Source organism: Grampus griseus, assembly GCF_964374135.1.
Source record: "Grampus griseus genome assembly, chromosome: 13".
NCBI lineage: Eukaryota > Metazoa > Chordata > Mammalia > Artiodactyla > Delphinidae > Grampus > Grampus griseus.
Window position 1 is genome coordinate 10,215,802 of NC_139007.1, and position 23,305 is coordinate 10,239,106.

At 40.8% G+C, this 23,305-nt stretch overlaps 1 protein-coding gene across 2 annotated transcripts in view; it reads left to right on the forward strand.

The window, feature by feature from the left end:
- Positions 1–23,305, forward strand: part of CD109 (CD109 molecule) — a 180,585-nt gene that overhangs the window by 73,433 nt on the left and 83,847 nt on the right. For both annotated transcript variants that reach the window (XM_082668521.1, XM_082668520.1), the window contains exons 18-26: positions 1,619–1,748; positions 2,652–2,769; positions 4,508–4,621; positions 6,158–6,376; positions 7,117–7,261; positions 9,704–9,880; positions 18,907–18,988; positions 21,644–21,872; positions 22,428–22,593. In XM_082668521.1, coding sequence (XP_082524647.1) covers positions 1,619–1,748; positions 2,652–2,769; positions 4,508–4,621; positions 6,158–6,376; positions 7,117–7,261; positions 9,704–9,880; positions 18,907–18,988; positions 21,644–21,872; positions 22,428–22,593 — 1,380 coding nt within the window. The remainder of the gene's footprint in view (positions 1–1,618; positions 1,749–2,651; positions 2,770–4,507; positions 4,622–6,157; positions 6,377–7,116; positions 7,262–9,703; positions 9,881–18,906; positions 18,989–21,643; positions 21,873–22,427; positions 22,594–23,305) is intronic.

Consider the following 23,305-nt stretch of genomic DNA (forward strand, 5'->3'; position numbering starts at 1 on the left):
ATTCCACATCTCTGTTAATGAAATTATCATCTACCCACATGTCTGCATCAGAAACCTGGAACTCATCTTTAATTCTTTCCTCTCTCTGTCAGATGTGGAACAGCAGAGTGGTTAAGAAAGGAACTTGCCATGAAATACTTCTGACTTTGAATTCTGGCTTTATGATCCTGAGAAGATTCATTAAGGTCCCTAAACCTCAGGTTTCTCCCTGAATTAGAGGAATAATAATATTACCTATATTACAGGGTTGTTAGGAGGTTACATCCAAAAGGATGTAAGATGCGTGGCACATGTTTGGCACTCACAAGTCTGCAATTACCTATTGTCTTATCCCTCAGATCCAGTTTGTTCATTCATTATTCAGTAGATGATATTAATTGCATGCCTGACGTGTAGGAGGCAATGGAGATTCCAGCTTGGTCTAGTGGGGCAAGCCAGCACACACAGGAGTATGCTGAGGGACAGCCTGCCCGTGGGTGCACACAGAGGCCGTCCAGCTGAGAGGCAGAGCAGGGTCGTTTCTCAAGGCTGTCCTTCCTCTCCTCTCGCTCATCAGCATGCCTCCTTGGGTGCCGCGGGAGCCCCCTGTTTCTCCTGCCTCATTCCCCCAGCTCTAAACCACTGTTCGCACCGAGACCAGAGTTACCATTATAAAACATGGGTTAGATCGTGCTTCTAATTTGTTTCAAAACCTTCAGTAAGGCCATCATTACTTAAACGATCAGGTCCAAATCCTTCAGCGCGGGATAACTGATATTTAAAAATCTGGACCCAAGCATTTGTTCTGTTCTCATTTTATGCCACTCTTCCCTAACACACATTGTCATAGTCCGGACATGCCTTTGTACTTAGCTTATTTTTTTTCTCTTGTATGAGATACTCTTTATCCGGAGGCGTAAGGAAATGGAATGCAGAAGACAGCGCAGAATGGGTTTTCTCCCCTAGCCATACCCTGTCCACTGTGCAGAGGCTGTAAAGTCACCTGTTCTCTGCACGGTGGACCCTTGGCCTATGTGCGCTATCACTCTTAGCATGTATTTGTCCGCCTCCTCTATAGACAATGGGTGGAGCTCATCACATTCATCTTGGTATCTTTGGTACCTTCTACAGTATAATTTTCTTTTTACACTTCATTTTGAAATAATTTTAGGCTTATAGAAAAGTTGAAAGAATAGAGATAGGTATGTCTATATGTCAGCCTGCCTCTTTTATAAGAAAGAAGCTAATAAACTGGATGATTTTAGCGTCTTGTGGATGGTGTAGCCAAAGGCAATCAGCACTGGGGATCTGAGAAGAGGAGAGTAGCAGAATTGGAGATAACTTTAAAAATGTGATTTAAGTTATTTTTTAGCAGCTGAACTGTAAGTAGTTTTTCAGGTATTGGTTGTAGTGCCATCAAACTTTCTTTTTTTTTTTCCTGGCTCTTTCATAGTGGCCACGTGACTAGGGTAAGTCACGTGACTTCTGTGGGTCTCAGGTGCCTCTGTAAAACGAGAAGATTGGACAAGACAAACTCTAAAGGCCCCGTCAGCTGAGAGGTGCTGTGATTCTGTGGACTGGGTTTATGAACATTGTCTACAGTGACTTTTTCCTAACAGTTGTCTGTGTTTATTTTTAGATGACCGTATAGCGTTTTTGGAGGAAAATGAAGTATACTTGGTAGATTTTCATGACTTTTCTTCGAGTAGCAGTCCACGTGTCAGAAAGCATTTTCCAGAGACTTGGATTTGGCTAGACACCAGCATGGGGTAAAAGTTTATAAAGTTCTTTGCCCATATATATTTTGTTTGGCCTTAGTTTTAAGTAAGTGTTGCCCTGTTTCTGATGCTTAAATACAAACATAGAGTGATAAAGAACTGAATGGACCAAGAGTTTTTTTTAGAACGATATTTATTGTATTTAAATATAGTACTTAATAAAGCTTCATGTGAATTGTGGCAGTGAGAGTACCATCATGGAGAAGACTGGCCTTTTGCTAAGGAAGGGTGATTTTAACTTCCCTGAAGTCTTGTGGCTCTCATTGGGGAAAGATTGCTGAGAATCCCTTTGTTGCCTTGGGATGGGAAGCACTCATGATTATTCCCCCTGCCTTGTGGCTCCTCATAAAACATCCCTGTGAGCCACAGGAAGTAGGGGTGTGGATGCTGAAAGGAATTCAGCTTAGCTGACAAACTCTGTGCTACCTGGCGTGATGACTGAGCAGGTGAATCATGAGATCTACACATATCGCGAGTCCACTATTTACAGAAACTTGAAATAAGACACAAGTCAAACCTCAGAAAACAAATAACAGGGTAGACTAGGATACAGAGGGAAACTTTTATGCATATTGAGAGAAACAAATTGGAGTTAAGTTTGAAAAAGTATATTATCTATACAAAATTTATGAAAAATGTTTATTCTGAAGATATAAACATTGTAGAAAGATTTTATTGGAATATGGATCAGTCTGCAGTGTTATGACCTTATTATGACTTATTCCTTGAGAACTTGGGGTCTACTGTTTTCGGCTTAAATCTTTAAAAAAATTTAGATATGTAAATGATTTGGAAACTTAAAATTCTTCTGAAACATGGTTTTAGGTTATGTTGGCCAATTTTGAAATGTGTCAGTTCTCGGTTTTGTGACTTTTATGTTTATCTTGGCTTCAGTTCCAGGACTTACCAAGAATTCGAAGTTACTGTACCTGATTCTATCACTTCTTGGGTTGCAACTGCTTTTGTGATCTCTGAGGATTTAGGTCTTGGACTAACAACTACTCCAGTGGAGGTAGTATATTAAAGGGCTGCTGATAAATGGTACAGTGCCACGAAGCAAAGAAAGTGTCAGCTCCTCGATGGATTTAAAAAAAGTGATTGCTGACGATGTAGATCACAGTTTAGAGATTCCTTGGCGTTTCCTTCTTGTTTTTCATCTGCTTTACACTTTAGAATGTGAGCTGTATTAAACTGCTAAACGTGCTAGCTCTGTATTAAGATTTGGATACAAAGTTTATTATTGACTGAGTCCAACCCCTTCCAGAGGCCAAGAAGAGAGAGAACATTTCCGTGCATCCCTCTTTAAGGACAAGCAGAACTTCTCAAAATGTCCCCTAGCAAACATTTCTTCACATCTCTTTGGTCAAATTACATCTCATGTCGCTTCCTAAACCCGTCACTGACAAGAGGAATGTAATGACCATGACTGGTCTTAGACCAGTAGCTTTCACCTCTGTCATACCTGAAGCCAGCTTTTTATAACAGCTATGCTTTTCATCCCTCTACCATCTATGCAAAATGAAATGCATAGAAAATATAATATAACTGCACACTCAATTTAAAAAAAATCAATAAGGTGCCCTAAGTGAAATAGTGAGGAGAAATAAAAGGAAAGTAATGTATAATAAAATAATATACTTTTCCGTATGTAAGTGACCAGGCCTAGTTGCACTAGAAGGCATAGTAACATATGTGAATATTTACACCGTGCATAGAGTCACTCTATGTGTAACAGCTGCACATCCAGTTTGATATACGTGTATTATTTTCGCAACTCAAAAACCTTGAGTGGTGCTGCCTGAGGTGATGTAAAGTTTTGAAACAGTGAACAAGTTTTGATAAAGTTACAAAACAAAGTATAGTTTCCTCTTGATTTACAAAATAGTTGTATATTGACAGATGTTTTGGCTTTATATATATGTTGGAATTAGTTGTAAGCCCAGGTCATTATAAGCAGGTACTTTATCTACATGAAGGAACATTCAAGAATCATGAGGGACACGGAACAATTCTTCCTTTTCTGGGACTGTCCTGAGCACACAGACCTTCACCCACTAAGTGCCAAGAGCACCCTATGGTGACAGTCTGACACTTCCACAAATGTCCAGATAAACCTCTAAGCGGGGATTAGCTGCTGCCAGTGAGAAGCTCCACCGATGCTATCAGAGTTGGGTGACCAATGAGGAAGCGCGAGTATGTGTATCTGTATATTACAGGGTAGCAGGCAAACCATCATTTAGACTTTTCACATGAGTCTAAAACAGATGCTGTTTCATTTGGCCAGTGGCTTTAGAAGAAGAATGGTAGAATCAGCTTGGCAGAGTAGAGGAAGAGAGACTTAGCTGTGGCCTCGGACAGGCTGGCCTCCAGTTCTGGCTCCTACACTTTGCAGCAGTGTGAACTTGTACCGGTTACAGAGATGTCTGAGCCTCAGATTTCTTTTCTGTAAAATAGGACCATAACACCTGCCTACATAGGTGTAATGACTAAATGAAATAATTTGTGTAAAAGTCCCTGGTTCCTAGTAGCCATTTCATAAAATGTAGTGGTTACTGTGTTAAGTAACATAAATCAATGTGCCCGCGTTCGTTTGGGGTAGGTTGCTGTTTGCTTTCTGTTGGTAGGCAAGTGGACATTTCTATGTGAAGTTAGTTATAAGCGTCACAGGTTTTGTGAGATTTGCTTTTAATTGCGTAAAGCGTGAAGCACTTGGACTTGAATAAAATCTGTATCCATTGTGTTCTTTTCAGCTCCAGTCCTTCCAACCGTTTTTCATTTTTTTGAATCTTCCCTACTCTGTTATCAGAGGTGAAGAATTTGCTTTGGAAGTAACCATATTCAATTATTTAAAAGATGCCACTGAGGTAATATACTACTCATCATTTACACTTCAGGAAAAAATGAAGAAAACATGCGGGGGTTGGGTTATGTAGTGTTTGGGCATCTAAGCATTCTATACACTACTGGGAGATTGAAAATAGCCAACTTTGCCCACAATTTCTTCTGCTTGTTAATTCATCTCTGTGGCATGTCTTTCTCTTTCCTGCCCACCCCTGCATTTTTCCCCTACTCTCCTCCCACATCTACAATGTGTTGCCGCTTCTCACTGCTGTTCTGTGCTCACTGCAGGTGGCAAGAATTGATTCCTTTCAAGACCCGGTTTGAAACTAAGGTGTCTTTCCTGAGGAATCTCACCCATGCTGTTGTGCTTATCCCTGTGTTTATATTCTGTTTTCAAGGCTTTGTCTTTTGAGTCACAGCCCGGTGTCTCCTTAGCCAAGTCAGTTCCCTGTAAGGCAGGGGTAGGCCCACTGTTTGTACTGTGCCTGCAGTAGTGTTAACAAAATGAGTTTTCCTCCCGGAGTAGGGAGGGATTGTAATTAACCTTATTACCTGAAAATGCCATAATCTCTTTAAGCACTATGTCTAGAGAGTAAACTTTCTTATTTTCTAATTTTCCTTTTATTTTTATTTTTTTTTGGGGTATGCGGGCCTCTCACTGTTGTGGCCTCTCCCGTTGCGGAGCACAGGCTCCGGATGCGCAGGTCCAGCGGCCATGGCTCACGGGCCCAGCCGCTGCGTGGCACGTGGGATCTTCCTGGACCGGGGCACGAACCCGTGTCCCCTGCATCGGCAGACGGACTCTCAACCACTGCGCCACCAGGGAAGCCCTAATTTTACTTTTTAATCTTTTTAACATGGTCCAGTGTAAAGAGCAAAAGTCAGGAGGCCCACATTCAAGGTCCAGGTCCTCCACTTACCAGCAAATAACTTAATTGCAGTTTACTCATCTGTCAGGTAGGAAATATTTTGAGAAACAGATGAGAAAATAAATGGGAAAACAATTCATAAAATCTAAGACCCAGAGAAATGGGATTCTTGATGAGCCTGGCAACTTTGACATATTTTATGAAAGTTTGCAACCGACATGTGTTTCAGGACTAGTGTCTGAGTCATACTTTTCTTGGAATAATTTTAGCAGAGGCTCTCAATGAATGTAATAACATTTCATCCTGTTTGCCTCAGGCTTTTCTGATGGGACTAGTGTCCCAGGATGACTCAGATGAGTCAGGCTGGCGGCAGTACCATGACATGAAATAACCTTTTTGGATACACCCTTACCACTCAGGCTTTGAAAAATGAGAGAATTTAATGTTAGTGGGAGTTTAATGTTAGAAATGGAACTGAAGAATGCCATTTCCCCACATGTCTTGAGGCAGATGGAGAAAGCATAGGAAAGAAACTAGGTTTTACCTGACACCCTTTCACCCTCTCCTTGCCTGAACCTTTCTGTCTTATTTTTCTCTAGTTTCAGGCCTCATAGATTTATCTGCACTTAGAGCAACATTTTACTGGGGAGCAATTTATTATACAAGACCTTTGATGATTTTTTCTTCCAGGTTAAGGTAATCATTGAGAAAAGTGACACGTTTGATATTCTAATGGCTTCGAATGAAATAAATGTCACAGGACACCAGCAGACAGTTCTGGTTCCCAGTGAGGATGGGGCAACTGTTCTTTTCCCGGTCAGGCCAACACATCTGGGGGAAATGCCCATCACAGTCACAGCTGTTTCACCTGCTGCTTCCGATGCTGTCACCCAGAGGATTTTAGTGAAGGTGAATACTTGAAGTCTAAATAAATAGAATGGAAATATATAATTGAAAAGGCAACAGAAGGTGGTTTTTCTCTTGGTTAGATTTGTTTTCAAGACTGACTGGGTCATCTTTTCCACCCTCCTGGTAATGCCTAATGGTTTTCTCATCTGAATGTAAAAATATATCACGTGTGTTTTTAAAGGTAATTGTCAACGTCTTCTTTAAATTTATAGTACGACTATAAGGCAAGTTACATTTACAGTCTGTGTGACATTGGGATCCTATTAAGTCATGCCAAGTTGATACATAGATTTTGAATTTTGGAATTCCTCAGTACAGGTAGAAGAGGTTTTGGTAGGTTTTTACAGAGAAGACAGTATGCACAAAGAGACAACTCAGGACAGTAGATAAGCGCTTGTGTTCCGGAGTAAGACAGCTCTGGGTTTCATCCCACCTTTGTCAAGGGTGCCTTTGCACAAGGTACTTAACCTCTGTCTTTGGATAATAAAAGGACCTACCTCCGAGGGTTTCTCAACACCTTTTCATCTTCTCCTTTATCATTTCCATTGCCATTCTATGAAATGTTTTGACTAATTTAATGAGAAGGGAAACATTTGTTAACAGATTTGAAGCAATAATCAAGACACTGTAGGTACTTACCTAACCATATACAGGCCAGATGATTGACTTATTATCTGCATGCAGTTCTCTGTAAACAGATGAGTAGGGACCATGATAATTGTGTTCCTTTTTATCAACAGGCTGAAGGAATAGAAAAATCATATTCACAATCCATCTTATTAGACCTGACCGACAGCAAGCTACAAACTACCCTGAAAACTTTGAGTTTCTCCTTTCCTCCTCATATAGTGAGTGGTAGTGAGAGAGTTCAGATCACTGCAATTGGTAAGAACAGATATCACCATTGCTACTGGTTTATTTGTATATGATACTATATATTTTTCATTTATTTGTAGGTATATTTTCTTTTTTTAATTACTTTTTAAAGTTGAAGTATAGTTGGTTTACATTGTTTCAGGTATATAGCAAAGTGATTCAGTTATACATGTATGTATATATATTCTCTTTCAGATTCTTTTCTGAAAGAGAGTAGTTTATTACAAAATAGTTTATAGTTTATTACAAGATATTGAATATAGTTCCCTGTGCTATAAGTAGGTCCTTATTTAGGTGTATTTTCTTATTTAATCCTAATGAGAAGAAGTTGCAAAAAGTTTTTATTTGGTGCCAACCATGGATTACAGTAGGAAGGCAAATGAGAGGTGTGTCCTGGACCAGTTCTTCTGTCTTCAAGGTGCATGTGAATCACCTGGGGAGCTTGTGTGAAGGCAGATTCTGGCTTGGTAGGCCTGGGGTGGGGCCTTGGATTCTGCAATTCTAACAAGCTCCCAGGTGATGACGATGCTGCTGGTGTGCAGACCACTCTTTTGAGTAGCCAGACCACGCCTGTCGTATGGTGGTTCTGCCTCTGTGGCTCTCGGCCACTGGTGAATATCCCTTCTGTGGAGCTTCGGAATACACAAATATCTGGAATCCACTCTCGAGCTGCTCAGTCAGCATCTCTTGGGCTGTGGCTAGGGCATGCATGTTTTGAAAAGGTTCCATGACTGCTTCTGGTAACCAGAGGTGGAGGACCACTGCCTCTAGCAGTTCCCTGTGCAGACACAAGTACCCTTTCCAGTTTGAAGCTACCCACTGACTAAGTCACCCTCTCCTAGTCACCTTCTGGTAACCCCAAAGTCCTTTCAACTATTAGACAGAGCTTCCACACACATGGTTTATTTATGTGGTCGTGCTTTGCAAATAACTGAAAGAAATATTTAAATGAATGACATCTAAATATCGGGTTGGCCAAAAGGGTCGTTAGGGTTTTTCTATAAGATGTTACAAAACTTTTTGGCCCACCCAATATTTAGATCTTTGAGGTGTCAGGACCTAAGGCACGTTTTCAGAGGTTCTTTTAAGTCTCCCCTGCAAGTGTAATGCTTTTTATTATAACCTCAAACAACCGGTTCCTCTAGAGAGGACTTTTTTGGGAGACTTAGATATAATTCTTAAAAAGAATTAAATAAGCTTTCTACTTAGGGGAATACATTCTGCCTAAGAACCTCCCACAGTGCCAGGATGCTGGGAGATGATGTGGTACACATGCGCACACATGGAGGGAAGAAGCCTTGAAGTTTAAGTGTGTACCATCACTCCTTATGTTGGAATGAGTCTGCTATTGTGACTGAAGTGCTCTGAGGTTTAATTTTAAAGCTTGATTTAGATAATGGTTTTTCAAGTGTTACTTTTATATGGTATTTATATATTAAAAAAAAAACCTATTTGGTAGCCCAGATGTGTGAATATTAGCTTGCTTCTTTGGATTTTGAGAGTCTAAGTTTATGTTCACTTTGAATATTAAAAACATAACCTACAGTAGTAATAAAAATAAAAAACATAAGCTGCAGTGGTATTTATTTCTCTGTGTTAATATCTAAAGTTTGAGACATTATATGCTAGCATGGCGGCAGCCTAGCCACCTGAAGATCTTCCTCTCTTTTTTGGATTCATTTTTTCTGGAGCAGATTTTTACTAGGTATTTGGACTTGGTAAGTTTCTAAAATAAACCACATTGACGAATATTCTTCTCTATACAGTTCAACCCTAGTGAGGTCAGAATTAGAACTCAGCCTTTACATTTCTAAATTCTTACTTATTTTCTTGAGTTATGGTGTTAGACTGTGGTTAGAGGAATGTGGGTAAGCGTGTGTTTTGTTTCACTTTATATTACTAACTTTGAAGCATATTTTTAACCCTTTTGATCCTGAGATTTGTTGAAACGCTTATACTTGTTAGTTCTCCTTTGTTGTTGATACATAGAGCACATTGAAAAATACCACCACCCTGCCCTGAAAAACATCGTTTCTCAAGAATTTGTACTGTATTAGTAAGGACATCAAAATAAATTCTACTTATGTGAAGAATATTAATAATAAAACATTTCTTTCCCATGTAAGAATGATGGTTTCCTAATGCAATTCCTGACATTTTTGTTCAGAAATTTTATTTTAAACTTGGTTTTTGCTTATGTGTACTGTATCTTTGAGCTATAAGAGTCTCCTAATTTGTCACATAATCTACAAGTTCAGTACCACTGTATTGTCATTTATTTGACCCGTCTTCCTAAAAGCTTGATGTAAAGTTTCTATAAATACTGTGCTCCACGCAGTGGAATAGTAATATGGCTTCAGATGCGTTCTGCCCTCAGTGGACACCTCTCTGCCACCAGGCGGTACAGTTACCGAGGATTTGCTGAATGTAATGAATATCTTGTGCTTTCAGGAGATATTCTTGGTTCTTCCATCAGTGGCTTAGCCTCACTCATTCGAATGCCTTATGGCTGTGGCGAACAGAACATGATAAATTTTGCTCCAAATATTTACGTTTTGGATTACCTGACTAAAAAGAAACAGCTGACTGAGAATTTAAAAGAAAAAGCCCTTTCATTTATGAGGCAAGGTAAGCATTTTAGAAACATACTTTTATTTGTAAAAATACATTTCTTCTTTTCTTTTCGGTCAGAGTTGACTCTGACCATATTTCAACATAGACAGATTTTGTCTTTGCTCTGTGATTGTGGCACTAGATGGTGTGGAATGTGCTAGAAGTGTGAGCAGTGGGATGCTGCCGCCACTCGTCCTCAGCTCAGGGCTCACTGATTGCTGCTAAGATGTTTGTTAAGGATTTTGTTCCTGGAGGGGTTTGTATTTTCATAAGGGATTGGACATTTAAAGCCACTTAAAGAGCTGAAGGAATGAGTATTCATTCCACATTTCTAGAGCATCACTTAGGGCCAGGGTCACTTCCAGTGCTGAGGAAGCAGGAGGTCAGGCCTTTCCTCCCAGGGGAGTCCCTGTTCAGTGGAGAAAGTCCGCTGGTAAACACACGAGGCTTCCTGTGGTGGGGACCTTCTCAGCGCATTTAACATTTCAAGTAGTTGGGGGGTTAGGAGAGAAGGGTGTGTATGGGGGCCCCTGCTGGCCACTCAGGAAACGCCACACCGGTGAGGACTCTGCCCTGGCTCCTGGAGAGGCTGATACTGTTTGCAGACGCCAGGCTCTGTGTCTACAAGTTGCTAATAACAACAGATAACATCGGCGGATGCTTACTGTGAGGCAGGCAGTGTTCTAAGCACCTTCCATAATATCTCACTTACTGGTCGCCATCAGTATATGCTTATCATCCTCCTATTTTTACAGATGAAGCAACTCAGGCACAGAAAAGTTACCTAACTTGCTAGGGTCACAGAGCAAGTGATGGCAGAGCTGGGATTTGAACTCGCTCTCTGGCCCCAGAGTCCATGCTCTATCTGTGTCCATACTTAGGAGAAAATGGACAGTTGTGAGGCATTTTTAATAATAATAATGTAGACTTGATTTCCTCGAATATTCCAAAAGCCAGCCACCCAAAGTCACAGTTTGGAAGCTTTGTGCTTCCATTAGGGGACCTCTAGCAAGATCTCTGTGTGGCTGAGTTTCTCATTCTGCACAGTCTGGGGTACCTGCTGTCCATCAAACTGATAAAGATTAGAATGGTTCAGGCAATATAATAGGAAAATGCTTGTTCAGTATAATCTACAAATTGAATCAACACTTTCCACCCTGACTTTGAATTTTGTTTTATTTATTTATTTTTTACAATGAATGGGTTAAATGCCCATAGAGGCAAGCTGTTAGTGGTTTGGCTAACTTTTCCACAGTTAAGAATGAGAAAACTTAGTAAAGACATTATTTTAACGTGGGCTTTTTTTCTAGGTTCCCTCATTATCTTAAACTAAATTCTATGTAATAATGATAATAATGAACCCTATTTGTTGTACAAATGTTTTCATTTAATTCTCACAAAAACCCTTGGAGGTAGGGGTACTGTTATTATTTCCCTTTTGCAGATGAGGAAACCGAGGCACAGGGAGGCTAAATAACTTACCCATGGTTCCCCTGGTGGTCTGACTCTGTAGTCCATGCTCAGAACGCAATGAGATAGTGTTACTTTGCAACGTTCTTAGGTTGTTGGAAGCAATAGGGGAGGATGTAGGAGGAGTCGGAATTGGGCCAAGATGCTTCAGTGTGACCAAGGTGTAAGAGGTCTCAATGGGTGTTCTGATAAAATAGTAAGAGAGGACCATGGGTTCTGTAGGGAAGGAGAAACCAGACGTTAGAATCTGGGTGTCAGGTTAGACCAGAGGGAGCTGTAAGATGTTGGGTCCAAGGGGCTGAGCTGCAGTCAGTGTCCTGAGTGCCCCCTGGGCTAGGCTGGCAGACAAGGGCTGAGTGCAAGTAAGGGAGCTGCCAGTCGCCTGCTGTGTGGGAGGCCAGCGTTGGGATCAGGGCTGGGTGTGACCCGAGTTCTGCTGTGTAGTAGATAGTGGTATAGCTTCCCTCAGATTAGAGCTGGGCCCTGCAGGCATTTATGACATCTCAGGCCCAGGTCCTTAAGTCCTCTAGGAAATTCTCCAAGATCTAGCAATCGGTACTTTCTATACTGAGCTGCCCATTAAAAAGTATTCTCCTTTCTGCGTCTGTTTGTGAATCAGTCATTTTTTTTTTCAGTTTAGCTATTAATTTGTTTAAAGAGAATGGTAAAAAATCAGATGTTTTATCATATTCGTAGAAAACATACGTTATTAATTTTTCAAGAAAAATGGTACTTATATACTAAGATATTTGCCCTGTGATTTCCAGGTACTCATGTCTTCATATAATGCATCTTTGCATGTCCTCTACCTGGAATGGTCTTCATGAACTGTGAACTATGTTTGCTTGGTAAAATCCACTAATTATTAAAGTGAATCAGTCATATTTTAAGTATGTAAACACAAGAGCTGCTTTTTCCAGGTTTGGTTCTAATTAAGTTTAAGCAGTGGTACCAGGGGCTCTGTTTGGTGTGGTGTGTGCCACGCTAAATTCAGGTGAGATCTTTGCACACTGCCATATATTTAAAGAGATGAGTAAAAACTATTTCCACAGTTTAATTCAGCACCTTTTTAAGGCAAGATTCTGACTTGTATTTGAAATTTAGGTTGGCTAGTTTCAGGTAGGGAGTATGTAGGACCTAGACTGGTGCTTTATAACTTGATACACATCCTTTGGGATATTTTAATAAAATAAAGTAAAATATTTTAGAAAATGCCATTGATTGCATATCTTATATGCTTTATGAACTATAAGGTTGGCTAATCAAATATCAATGCTTTAAAGAGACAGAATAAATTTTATAGTTTGAACCATTTAAGGAACAATAATTCGTGCCTTAAAAATAATTTGAGTTTCTGTCCTAGACACTTTGCTCTGGGTTAGTAGATGCCCTAAAAAATGAACAGTCCAAATCCTCAGTATCTGTTTTCTTTAAAAGGAGCGCTGGTCCCCAGGCCCATCCCGGCGAGGTAGGTGCCACCGTGCAGTTGCAAAGCAGCCCTGCATTGCTTGGGAGGCTTCGTCACATTTGCTGGTTGTTAGAAGGCACAGAGCAGCCCGAGGGCAGAAAAAGCTTTGTGGCAGAATGAAGAGCACTGCAGCCGTGAGGTGGGCGATTCCCACCAGGGGAGAGGTAGAGCCGTGGTTACAGCGCCGGCGGTGGAGACCATGAGGCCTGGGCTCTGAACCCTGCCTCCTGCTCTGGGCTGGTTTCCCCAGCCTCTTCTTTCCACCTATAAGACATGGGTAAATAAGTAGCCACTTCTTAGGGCTGTTTTGAAGACTAAGTGAGGTATTTTAACACCTAGTAAATGCCCAGGAACTGTCAGCTATAATATAGTTAGTGGCATCTAACTAGGGAGATAGGGTCTAAAGGCAGCAAGTAAATTCTGTCCATTCTACCTCTAAAAACAAGTGTGAAATTTCCCCACTCTCTCCATCCCAGGCTGATTGATCTACCCTGACTTGCCATTGCTGACCTGGCTACTCCAGCAGCTTCCTGAATAGACCCTTTGCCAATATACTCACCCTCCTTCAACACAGTCTCTGCATATTTTATAATAAAAGGGATCTTTTGATAATGTCAGAGTCACATCACTTCCTTAAATTCTCCAGTGGGTTCCTCGCCTGGGCCTGCAAAGCCCTGAGTGGATGCCAGGCCCCATCTGTCACCTCACCTGAAGCCGCCCCCCCAGGGCTCTGTCAGCCTGCGTCTGGCGTGCTCTCAGCTCCATGGCGCTGGGGGCCTTTCCACCTGCTTGCTGGATACTCTCCCCACAGATCTTCCCAGGGCTGGTTCCTTCTCATCATCCAGGTGGTGTTTTCCTCAAAGTGGCCTTCCCTGACCTTTTAGCAGCTCTCACTTAAATTATTGCATCGTATATTCCTCATCACACTTAACAGTATTTAAAATGTTCTTGTTTTTCTGTTATGTGACTGTCTCCTGCCCTAGAAGGTAAGCGCCCTGACAGAGGGGACTGTGTTGAATCCCTTCTCCATGGGATCACCATATGGGCCCCTCAGTAAGTGCAGAATGGGTGAATGCATTCGTATCAATATTAACTTCTGTGGGCTTTAGGTCGATCGTCCTAATGTGGAGATCGGGTCTAGAAGATCTCTCCGGTGTTTCCACGATGCATGGTTTTTTCTCTAAACACCTGAGTTTCTCCCTGGCTTTGGCACGTTTTCATGAGCTAGGAAATGTGACCTGAGGTTTCAACGTGTTACCTTTTGAGCTGGTGAAATGGCTGATGGGAATCAGTCCAATGAGCTCCTCAAAATGTATCTTTTCACATGAGGAACTAAATTATATTTCAAAGTAGTGGACAAAAACTTCTCAGTGTAATGATTTTCATTATGAAATCAGTGTCTCATTTCAGAGACTCTGTTTTTTCTTTTGCTATCACATTTGCCAAAGTTTGTTTTTTTTTTTCAAATATACTGTAATTGTTTTTATGTTTTTAAGGAATTAAAGTGGCTTTGGCGCAAGTCATGATTTATGTTACTTAAATGTCAGTTGTGAACAGCGCATGGTTTTCCTTAAATCATGCTTGGCCCAGGAGCCCAGTAACCTAACTTATTGTTTTTCTGGTCAAAACAATAGCTACATCATTGAATGAAGTGGCTTTCACTGTCAAAAAGAAAAATAGAACCGTAACATGGAAACTGTTTTTGACAAGGACTAGAAATCCCAGACCTGTTAATTGGAGATTTTAAACCACTTGTTTTTCTCAAATATTTAAATTGCAGTGCATGCGGCTCAGTTTTTCAAGTAAGACTCAGACCAAACTTAGCTGAAAACACATTATATTTTCTCTATTGGAATAAAAACAGGAAAAAAGTAGGTTTCAGAATTCTGATGCTGCATTTGGCCATCACAAGAATGGCTAGAGGCAATAGTGAAGATGCTAAAAAAGAAAACGTTGGTGAAGTTCTCACTTTCCATTCATGTCAGAGAGAGTAAGGAAGTTGATAACAAATACTCTTCTTTTAGCACAGGGATATTTTTATCAGCTTTTAACCAGAGAAAGTGATTGGGCAGCCAATTTTACTTAATTTATTTGTATACAATTTTGACACTTGTGGTAAACTAAGTCAAATTATGTTTAGAATGTTAGTTTTCTGTGTGTTTCTATGAGTGCTAGTTGCCTCTTTATTGTGATAAATTGTAAATATTTTCCATTCATGGCTATTTCAAAGAAAATTCACCACCCACTAAGTATGTATCTTGTCTGACCCTTTATAAACAGCATTTCATGAATCATTATTTTAAATTTTAGAAGTGTCTGTTAATTCTGATTATGCTGTTACTTTGTAACTCAGGAGCTATTCATAAGACTATGAACTTGAAGGCAGTACTCTAATTTCCTCATAAACTTTTGGAGAAAACCATCTTTTTGCCTATCTCATCTATCACGATGCAGCCGAGGGTTCTCTAATGATGCATGTCTGGCTTAAGACAAGGAAGGACTCCTCACAGGAGACCTACTTGGTTTGGGTTCCCTCCTGTTTTGCCCAGGGAGCAGAGCTGGAGGTTTGGATTTTCAGTTTCATCTAAACCAGCTCAGGAAATGTACTCCATACCTGTAGACTGTGTCTGCAAGTCCCCTTCTCTGGGCTCGTTGCTCCTGGTGGAAGAACTGTGCTAATTGTTGATATTAATGGCAACTCTTGGAGGGCAGCCACCTGAAGGGTAATTTCCATAAACACTGATCTCATCTCCATGATCTCATCTCTCTGAAGGTTTTACAATAACTCATACTTGGAACTGCCATTGTTGATGTGATTCAGGGCCTTGGAGGCACTTGGTCCTCACCTGAGGTTGGTCCATCTTCCCACAGAAGTACCTCCTCTAGTGATGGAGGGACCTGGAGCTTCCCTTCCCTTCCCTTCCCTTCCCTTCCCTTCCCTTCCCTTCCCTTCCCTTCCCTCCCCTTCCCTCCCCTCCCCTCCCCTCCCCTCCCCTCCCCTTCCCTTCCTCCTATATCAGATTGAGTTCACACGTAAACTCTGCTACCTGGTAGATTTACTCCTGAGTTGGAAACTGAGGGAGAATGTCTTGACCTCTTTTGCTCACTTCCTTTGTGAACATTAGAAAATTACTCTGCTTTTCTGTGATCCTTGACCAGCTCTGACAAAGGAAGAGATTATATGTTGCGTTTTCTTCAAGGTTAATTAAAACATGTTAGAGTGAACTAAGGTTGTGTTAATAGTGCCTGTCGTTGAATTTTTTCCATTCTTGTTTATTTTACTTTTTGAATATGTAAAACATTAACATGCTTCCAAAAGTCAAACTTATTCTAAAAGGTGTATGCAAAGGGGTATCTTTCCCTCTTCGGATCCCTTCTCCCTACCCTCTGGGGGTAACGTTTTGCGTACTTTCTTGTTTAACTTCTCTCTCTCTCTCTTTCTTTTTCAATCTTAGCAGAAATTAACGTATGTTTTTTTATTTTCTCTTTTTCTTACACAAAAGGTAGTACACTATGTGTGCTATTTTAGACTTTGCCTTTTTCACTTAACAGTATATTCAGGAAATTGCTCTTCATCAGCTCAGAGAGAGTCCTCATTCTTTTCCACAGCTGCATAGTACTCCGTTGTACACATGTACCACAGTCTATTCAACCCGTCTCCAATTTGGTGGCATTTAGGTAGTTTCCAATGTTTTTGCAATTACAAATAATGCTGCAATCAACAGTCATCTGCATATATATTTTTGTGTTGTTGGAGGTATATCTTCAGATATATCCTTAGAAGTAGGATTACTGGGTCAAAAGGTATAGACATTCTACTGCACAGGAGTTGTACCATTTGGAATTCCCTCTAGCAACGGATGAGTACTGGTTTCCTTACAGTCTCCCCAACAGGATGAATGGTCAAGCTTTTGAATCTTTGCTAAAGTGATGGGTAAGAAATGGTATCTCAATATGTAGTTTTCATTTGCATTTTACCTATTATGAAGTTGAACATTTCTTCCTGTCTTAAGGTCTGTCTTTCTTTGTTTTTTGTGAAATGTCTGTACTTGCCTTTTGTCCATTTTTTCTCTGTAGGAGTTTTTATCTTCTCCTCTAAATTAAAAAAATTCTTTATATAATCTATATGTGAAGATATATAGTATTAATATATAAAAACATATACATAGACTTGTATAGTATTAATGTTAGGAAGATTAGCCATTTATCCATCTTATATGTTGCAAATATTTTCCTTTAATTTGTCATCTGTTTTTCAACTTTGTTTATAGTGTTTTGCCATGGAAAAGTTTGAAACAATTTTTTTGTAGTCAGTTATTTTTTCTTAAAAGTTTGGTGGTTAGAAAGTCTTTTTCTACACCTATGTTACGGAGTGATATCTGTTGTTTACCGAGAGAATGTAAAAGGTACTGTGCGAAGAACTTTTCATATATTAATCATTGAAAGAGCTCTATGAATTAGTAGGAAGCAGCAGCTTTGGAGACAGATGGACCTTGGCTAATGCCTAATTTCAGTTCCTATGAGCTGTGTGACCTCGCACATGATATATTCTAAGTTCAGGTCTCTTCATCTCTAAAAAGCAGATAGCCTCTACATCATAGAGTTGTGGCATTACCTGAGTTAATACCTGAAAAGGGCTTTGACCAGTTCCTGACACCTAGTCACAGTTGGATAAAAGTTGACTGGTTAGTTACCATGCTGTAATATTTCAGTTTTAAACATAAAGAGTATAACCTAACACTCCCTTCTTCAAATTAAGAAAACTCTCTCATCACTTAAATGCTGTTTCCATCTCTTTTACCATAGGTCTTAAAGATCACCGTGAAACAGTGTCTTGTTTTTTAAGCATTTTTGTCTTACTGTAGCTTGAATCAGATACTCAGATCTCGCTGGGGTTTCTTGTGGAAAGGCTCAATGAGAAAAGTTTGGGACCTGGCAAGAGCAAATTCACGAATTTTAAATGACTAACACTCATATTTTGTTAGTCAAATATGAATAATTAATTATAGTTATTGATGCTTCTAAAATGTGGTATTCATAAAGTAAAATGTTTTTGTTACTAGAGTTTATTGGGGATTGAATTCAACGTTTCACCAGTGAGTATGTTTGCCAGGCACTACATGGCCATGCTGCTGGGTTCATTCTGTGTGCCCTCCCCTCCTGTAGTAGAATCCTGTAGTTTTCGGGAAGAATTCTTGGTTATCAGAGGATCACTGATAAAGCCTTGCGCTGGAAATGTTTCTGGCTTCTGCTTACTTTTTATTGATAAATTATGGCTAATATCATTTTTAGCGAGTTGGTTTGTTGGGCTTGTCCGGTGACTCTTTCAGTGTTTGGCCTGTGATTTCTCAGTCACTGGACTTTGAGACCTGCACGCATTGCTTTGCAAATATGAAACATCTGCCTCTATTTGCAACCACTTATTTGCAAATATGAAACATCTGCTTTTATTAAAGCAGATCTGTGAGCCATAAGCCCTTCCCAATTTAGTTCTATGCTGAGACTTCATTACCACCACCATGTTCTTTTTATATAGTGAGAACTTAGAGTTGACGTTTGGGCGCACAGGTCAGTTTGGGGGTTTACCTCAGTTGGTCATGACCAAAAAATTCTAGAGCCACTGTGTTAGATTATTTAGCAATTTTCTCCCTTCTGCTGGTGGTCTAAGAGTAGAAAGTATTTTTACTTCTCGTTTTAGCTTTAAATTTTAGTTATGATACTGTAGCTAGTATTTTTCTTAGGTAGCAAACAATTTTAGATGACTAAGCATTGAAACCATTGTAGTTTACACTACAGAGTTAAATACTCCGCTTTTTAATTTACTTGCTTTTGAATGGATAGAACTGTTGTCTGTGTGATGGTATTCTTCTGACTTTATTCCAGTTTGGGGCTATCGCGGTTCTTATTTTATGCATTCTACTTGAAAAGTCCTGATGTTCTTAATCTCCCACAGCACATGATACAGAAAATATTCAACGTTAGTTGATTTCATGTCTTCTTTCCCATTCTCTGCCCGTGTTTCCTCAATATGAAGTCATGATTAGAAACTTCCCTTCATTGCAACTTGATTACGTTGATTATCTGTCTATTTTGGTGTCTTCAGGTTACCAGAGAGAACTTCTCTATCAGAGGGAAGATGGCTCTTTCAGTGCTTTTGGGAATGATGACCCTTCTGGGAGCACTTGGTAAGTGTTTTTGCCAATGGAACAAATCCATGTCACCGAATGGGCTCTCACTAGGTCACGATGGCCATGAAATTGACAGATGTGTCTCTGTATCAGCTTGGAGGCTGCTTTTTCCATAGCCTGGCTTTAAAAGAGATTCTCCTTTTTAAATATGGTTTTAAAACACTAGTACATCAGACGTTTTTATTTAGAAAAGATAAGTCATAAATCCCCCTCTTTTTTGGTGGGAAAAGCAGCAATAAAATATGATGATGGTGCAGCTGGTAAGAAAAATTGGTTAGAAATATGGAGTATTGTGACATAGGTCTTTTTTTTTTTTTTTTTTTAGCCGTACACGGGCCTCTTACTGTTGTGGCCTCTCCCGTTGCGGAGCACAGGCTCCGGACGCACAGGCTCAGTGGCCATGGCTCATGGGTCCAGCTGCTCCGCGGCATGTGGGATCTTCCCCGACTGGGGCACGAACCTGCGTCCCCTGCATTGGCAGGCGGACTCTGAACCACTGCGCCACCAGGGAAGCCCGACATAGATCTTTTTTTAATCGGACACAATCAACACTAATTTTGTATTAATACAGTCAATGTAGTTTCTTTTTTGAAGATGTTGGGGGTAGGAGTTTATTTATTTATTTTTGCTGTGTTGGGTCTTCATTTCTGTGCGAGGGCTTTCTCTAGTTGCGGCGAGTGGGGGCCACTCTTCATTGCGGTGCGCGGGCCTCTCATTATCACGGCCTCTCTTGTTGCGGAGCACAGGCTCCAGACGCGCAGGCTCAGTAGCTGACGCGCAGGCTCAGTAGCTGTGGCTCACGGGCCCAGTTGCTCCGTGGCATATGGGATCCTCCCAGACCAGGGCTCGAACCCGTGTCCCCTGCTTTAGCAGGCAGATTCTCAACCACTGCGCCACCAGGGAAGCCCCAATGTAGTTTCTTTAAGTTTATTTTTTGTGAAAAAACAGTGATGAGGTTAAGTAATGAACCTCCAGAGTTTCCTCCAGAATGAAATCTCCACATGGCTGATTTTGGATGATTACTCTCTCCTTGTACTATCTTCAGTTCATTTTTCACTCAGAAAAAGATTGGCTAATTGTGTCAGTAGGGTTAGATAAGGTGTGCCGTGGTAACAACCCTCTAAATCTCAGTGGTTTATTAACAAAGGTTGTGCTCACGCTGCATTTCCACTGTGGCTCAGCAGGGGGCTCTGCAGTCTTTGTTTCAGCCACCAACTCACCCTGAGCCTCTAGCCTGGGGACAGAGGGCTGGAGTATCCAGCAGTGGCAGTTAGAAGCTTCAGCCCGGTATAAGATTTCTTATCACTTTACCATGAGCGGAGCTGGCCCCATGGCCATGCCTAACTTCAAGTGGGCAAAGAAGTGAATTCTTCTGCGTACCCAAAGTGAAAGAGAACTGCATCATATTGGATATTAGTAATGTTTGCCACACTAAATCTTTTATAGGGTGAAACAGATCTGCTTCATATTTTCTTTTGGCGCGAGTCAGGATGTAGATCCATAAATAGAAGGGTTTCAGTGTTTTATTGCCTGATGTTCTTTTCACCTCAGTATTTAATGTTCTGTAGCAGACACTGACATACTTTTTCTTTAAAGGGTCAGATAGTAAATATGTTAGGCATTGCAGGCCCCATAGAGCCTCTGTTGCATATTTTCCCTTTTTCCCTCCACCCTCTTTCCTTCTTTCTTTTTTTTAAAAAAATAAATGTATTTATTTATTTTTGGCTGCGTTGGGTCTTCGTTGCTGCACGCGGGCTTTCTCTAGTTGTGGCGAGCTGGGGCTACTCTTTGTTGCGGTGCGTGGGCTTCTCATTGCGGTGGCTTCTCTTGTGGAGCATGGGCTCTAGGCATGCGGGCTTCAGTAGTTGTGGCACATGGGCTCAGTAGCTGTGGCTCACGGGCTTAGTTGCTCCGCGGCATGTGGGATCTTCCTGGGCCAGGGATCGAACCCATGTCCCTTGCATTGGCAAGCAGATTCTTAACCACTGCACCACCAGGGAAGTCCCCATCCTCACTATTTTTCTCCGTTTAAAAACTGTTCTTAGGTGGAGGTTGGGGGCTGTGCAGTGGGGAGAGGCACATATAAACAGACTGTGGGCTGTGTTTGGCGCAGACAGATTTGGCCTACAGGCTGTAATTTGCTGATTCCTGTCCTATAGGAGAGAAAATATCCATTTCTTCTACTCAAAAGCACGACAGTTTGATTGTGAACTAAACATACTTCATCCACTGCTTTAGGGTTGAGCTAAGTGTGTGATGAGATCTTCCTTGGTAAATACCCGGAACAGTCCAAAGATGCATAACCTTGGACAGTTTATTTAACTCTCTCTGAGTTTCGAATTCTCAACCTTTAAAATCAAGAGGCGGGATTAGATGATTTCCAAGTTCTTACCAACTCTGCTCTTTTGTGAGTTGACCTGGAATTTCCCAGCCACACCCAAGGGGAAGCCGTGCCCACTGGCCCAGCTGAGTTGTTCACTTTGTTGTCTCTTTGTCGTCTTTCTTCCTTTTGTTCTGTCTTCAGTGATTGGCCCTTTGGTGAATCTTCTGATGGGGGAAAAGGGTTGTTATTGCTGGTGTTTTATTGCTCAGTATAATTTGGAGGACTGTATAAAGTGTATTTTATGTAATTTTCCCCCCCTTTTCACCAAGGTTGTCAGCTTTTGTTTTAAGATGTTTCCTCGAAGCTGATCCTTACATAGACATTGACCAGAATGTGTTACACAGAGTATATGCTTGGCTCAAAGGACATCAAAAATCCAATGGTGAATTTTGGGAGCCAGGAAGAGTGATCCACAGCGAGCTTCAAGGTGGCAATAAAAGTCCAGTAACCCTTACGGCTTATATTGTGACTTCTCTCCTGGGATATAAAAAGTATCAGGTATTTAATCTTTAATAAATAGTGGGTGGAAAATCACAAGGAAGGTAGGTCTTGATGGGTCAAATACATGTCTGGAAAATTAAAGGATTTTGCCATATTCCATCACATCTGAAGTCTCGAATTTGAGTACTCTTCTGCTTTGCATTTGTGGCCACATCCCAAAAGCTGAGAATATATATTTTCCCCTCAATTTAGAACTTCAACACCTGAGGTCATATAAGAGAGGTATCTTTCTCAGGCTATATTTTATGCCCTCCTCTTAGTTCGTGAGAGTCAATGGGAAAAACACTAGCAAAAGCTGCACTTCTTATTTTTTATTCCCTCTACGGAATGGTGCCTATTTGCTTGTAGAACCTGAAAAGCAATGTTATTTTTAAAATACATGGCAGATCATTAAATGTCAGTGATCAGGGGTGATTCCCATTGCCTAGGACAAGGGCGGGTGCTTAATAGACACTGAAATGGTTTTTGAATGAATGTTTGAAAATTCTTTTTATTTAAATATGTTGGTGACAGGTTATTCTGAATAGTAAAATATATAGTTTTTCTTTCCAGCCTAATAGTGATGTGCAGGAGTCTATCAACTTTTTGGAGTCTGAATTCGATAGAGGAATTTCAGACAATTACACCCTGGCTCTTGTAACTTATGCGCTGTCATCCGTGAGAAGCCCTAAAGCCAAGGACGCTTTGAATATGCTGACTTGGAGAGCAGAACAAGAAGGTAACGTGTGCAACCCGTTCTGCGTTATGAAATGTGTAAACGATGTGAGAAAGTTTTGTACACCAGGTGCGAAGTTGATTACATTTATGTCTTCTGAATGGGATGAAAATGAGATGCAAGTAAGATCAGGAAGGGTTGACATGGCCATTCTGCTGCTACTCTCCCCAAGAGTTTTCTAGAGAATTTGGGGCCTTGGGTTTTTCCTTCTTTTAGATATGTTCTGCCACGTGTCAGTTACCCTTTGAATCGTCTGCTGCCATTTCTGGTTTGGTGGCCTTGAGTGATCATGAAGTCCTTGGTTTTTGGAGAGACTTGGACTCAAATTCTGGTTCCGTTAGTTACCTTTAGGAGCTTCAGTTTCCCCGTCTTAAAATGGGAGTAACAGCTGCTTTAGGGTTGCCGTGAGGATTAAATGAGATAAGGTGCAGGGCTTACCACGTTGTAGGTGTTCGAAAATGTGAATTAAAATGCTAACAGAAATGCAAATGTCAAAAAATGCTGTTAGTGAGCTGTATGATTGTTTTTACAGTCTTGGAATGGGCACTGTGAGTTTTTAATCATACAGCTGCTTATGAGCTACAACAGGACAAAAAGTACAGGTGTTATGACTTTCCAAATGGCCTCTGTGTGGCAGAAGGACTGGGTGAGCAGAAAGAGTTTTAGGTCGTGTCAGTTTATTTAAAGCTCTGTTCATTCAAGAAGGGGTGATTAT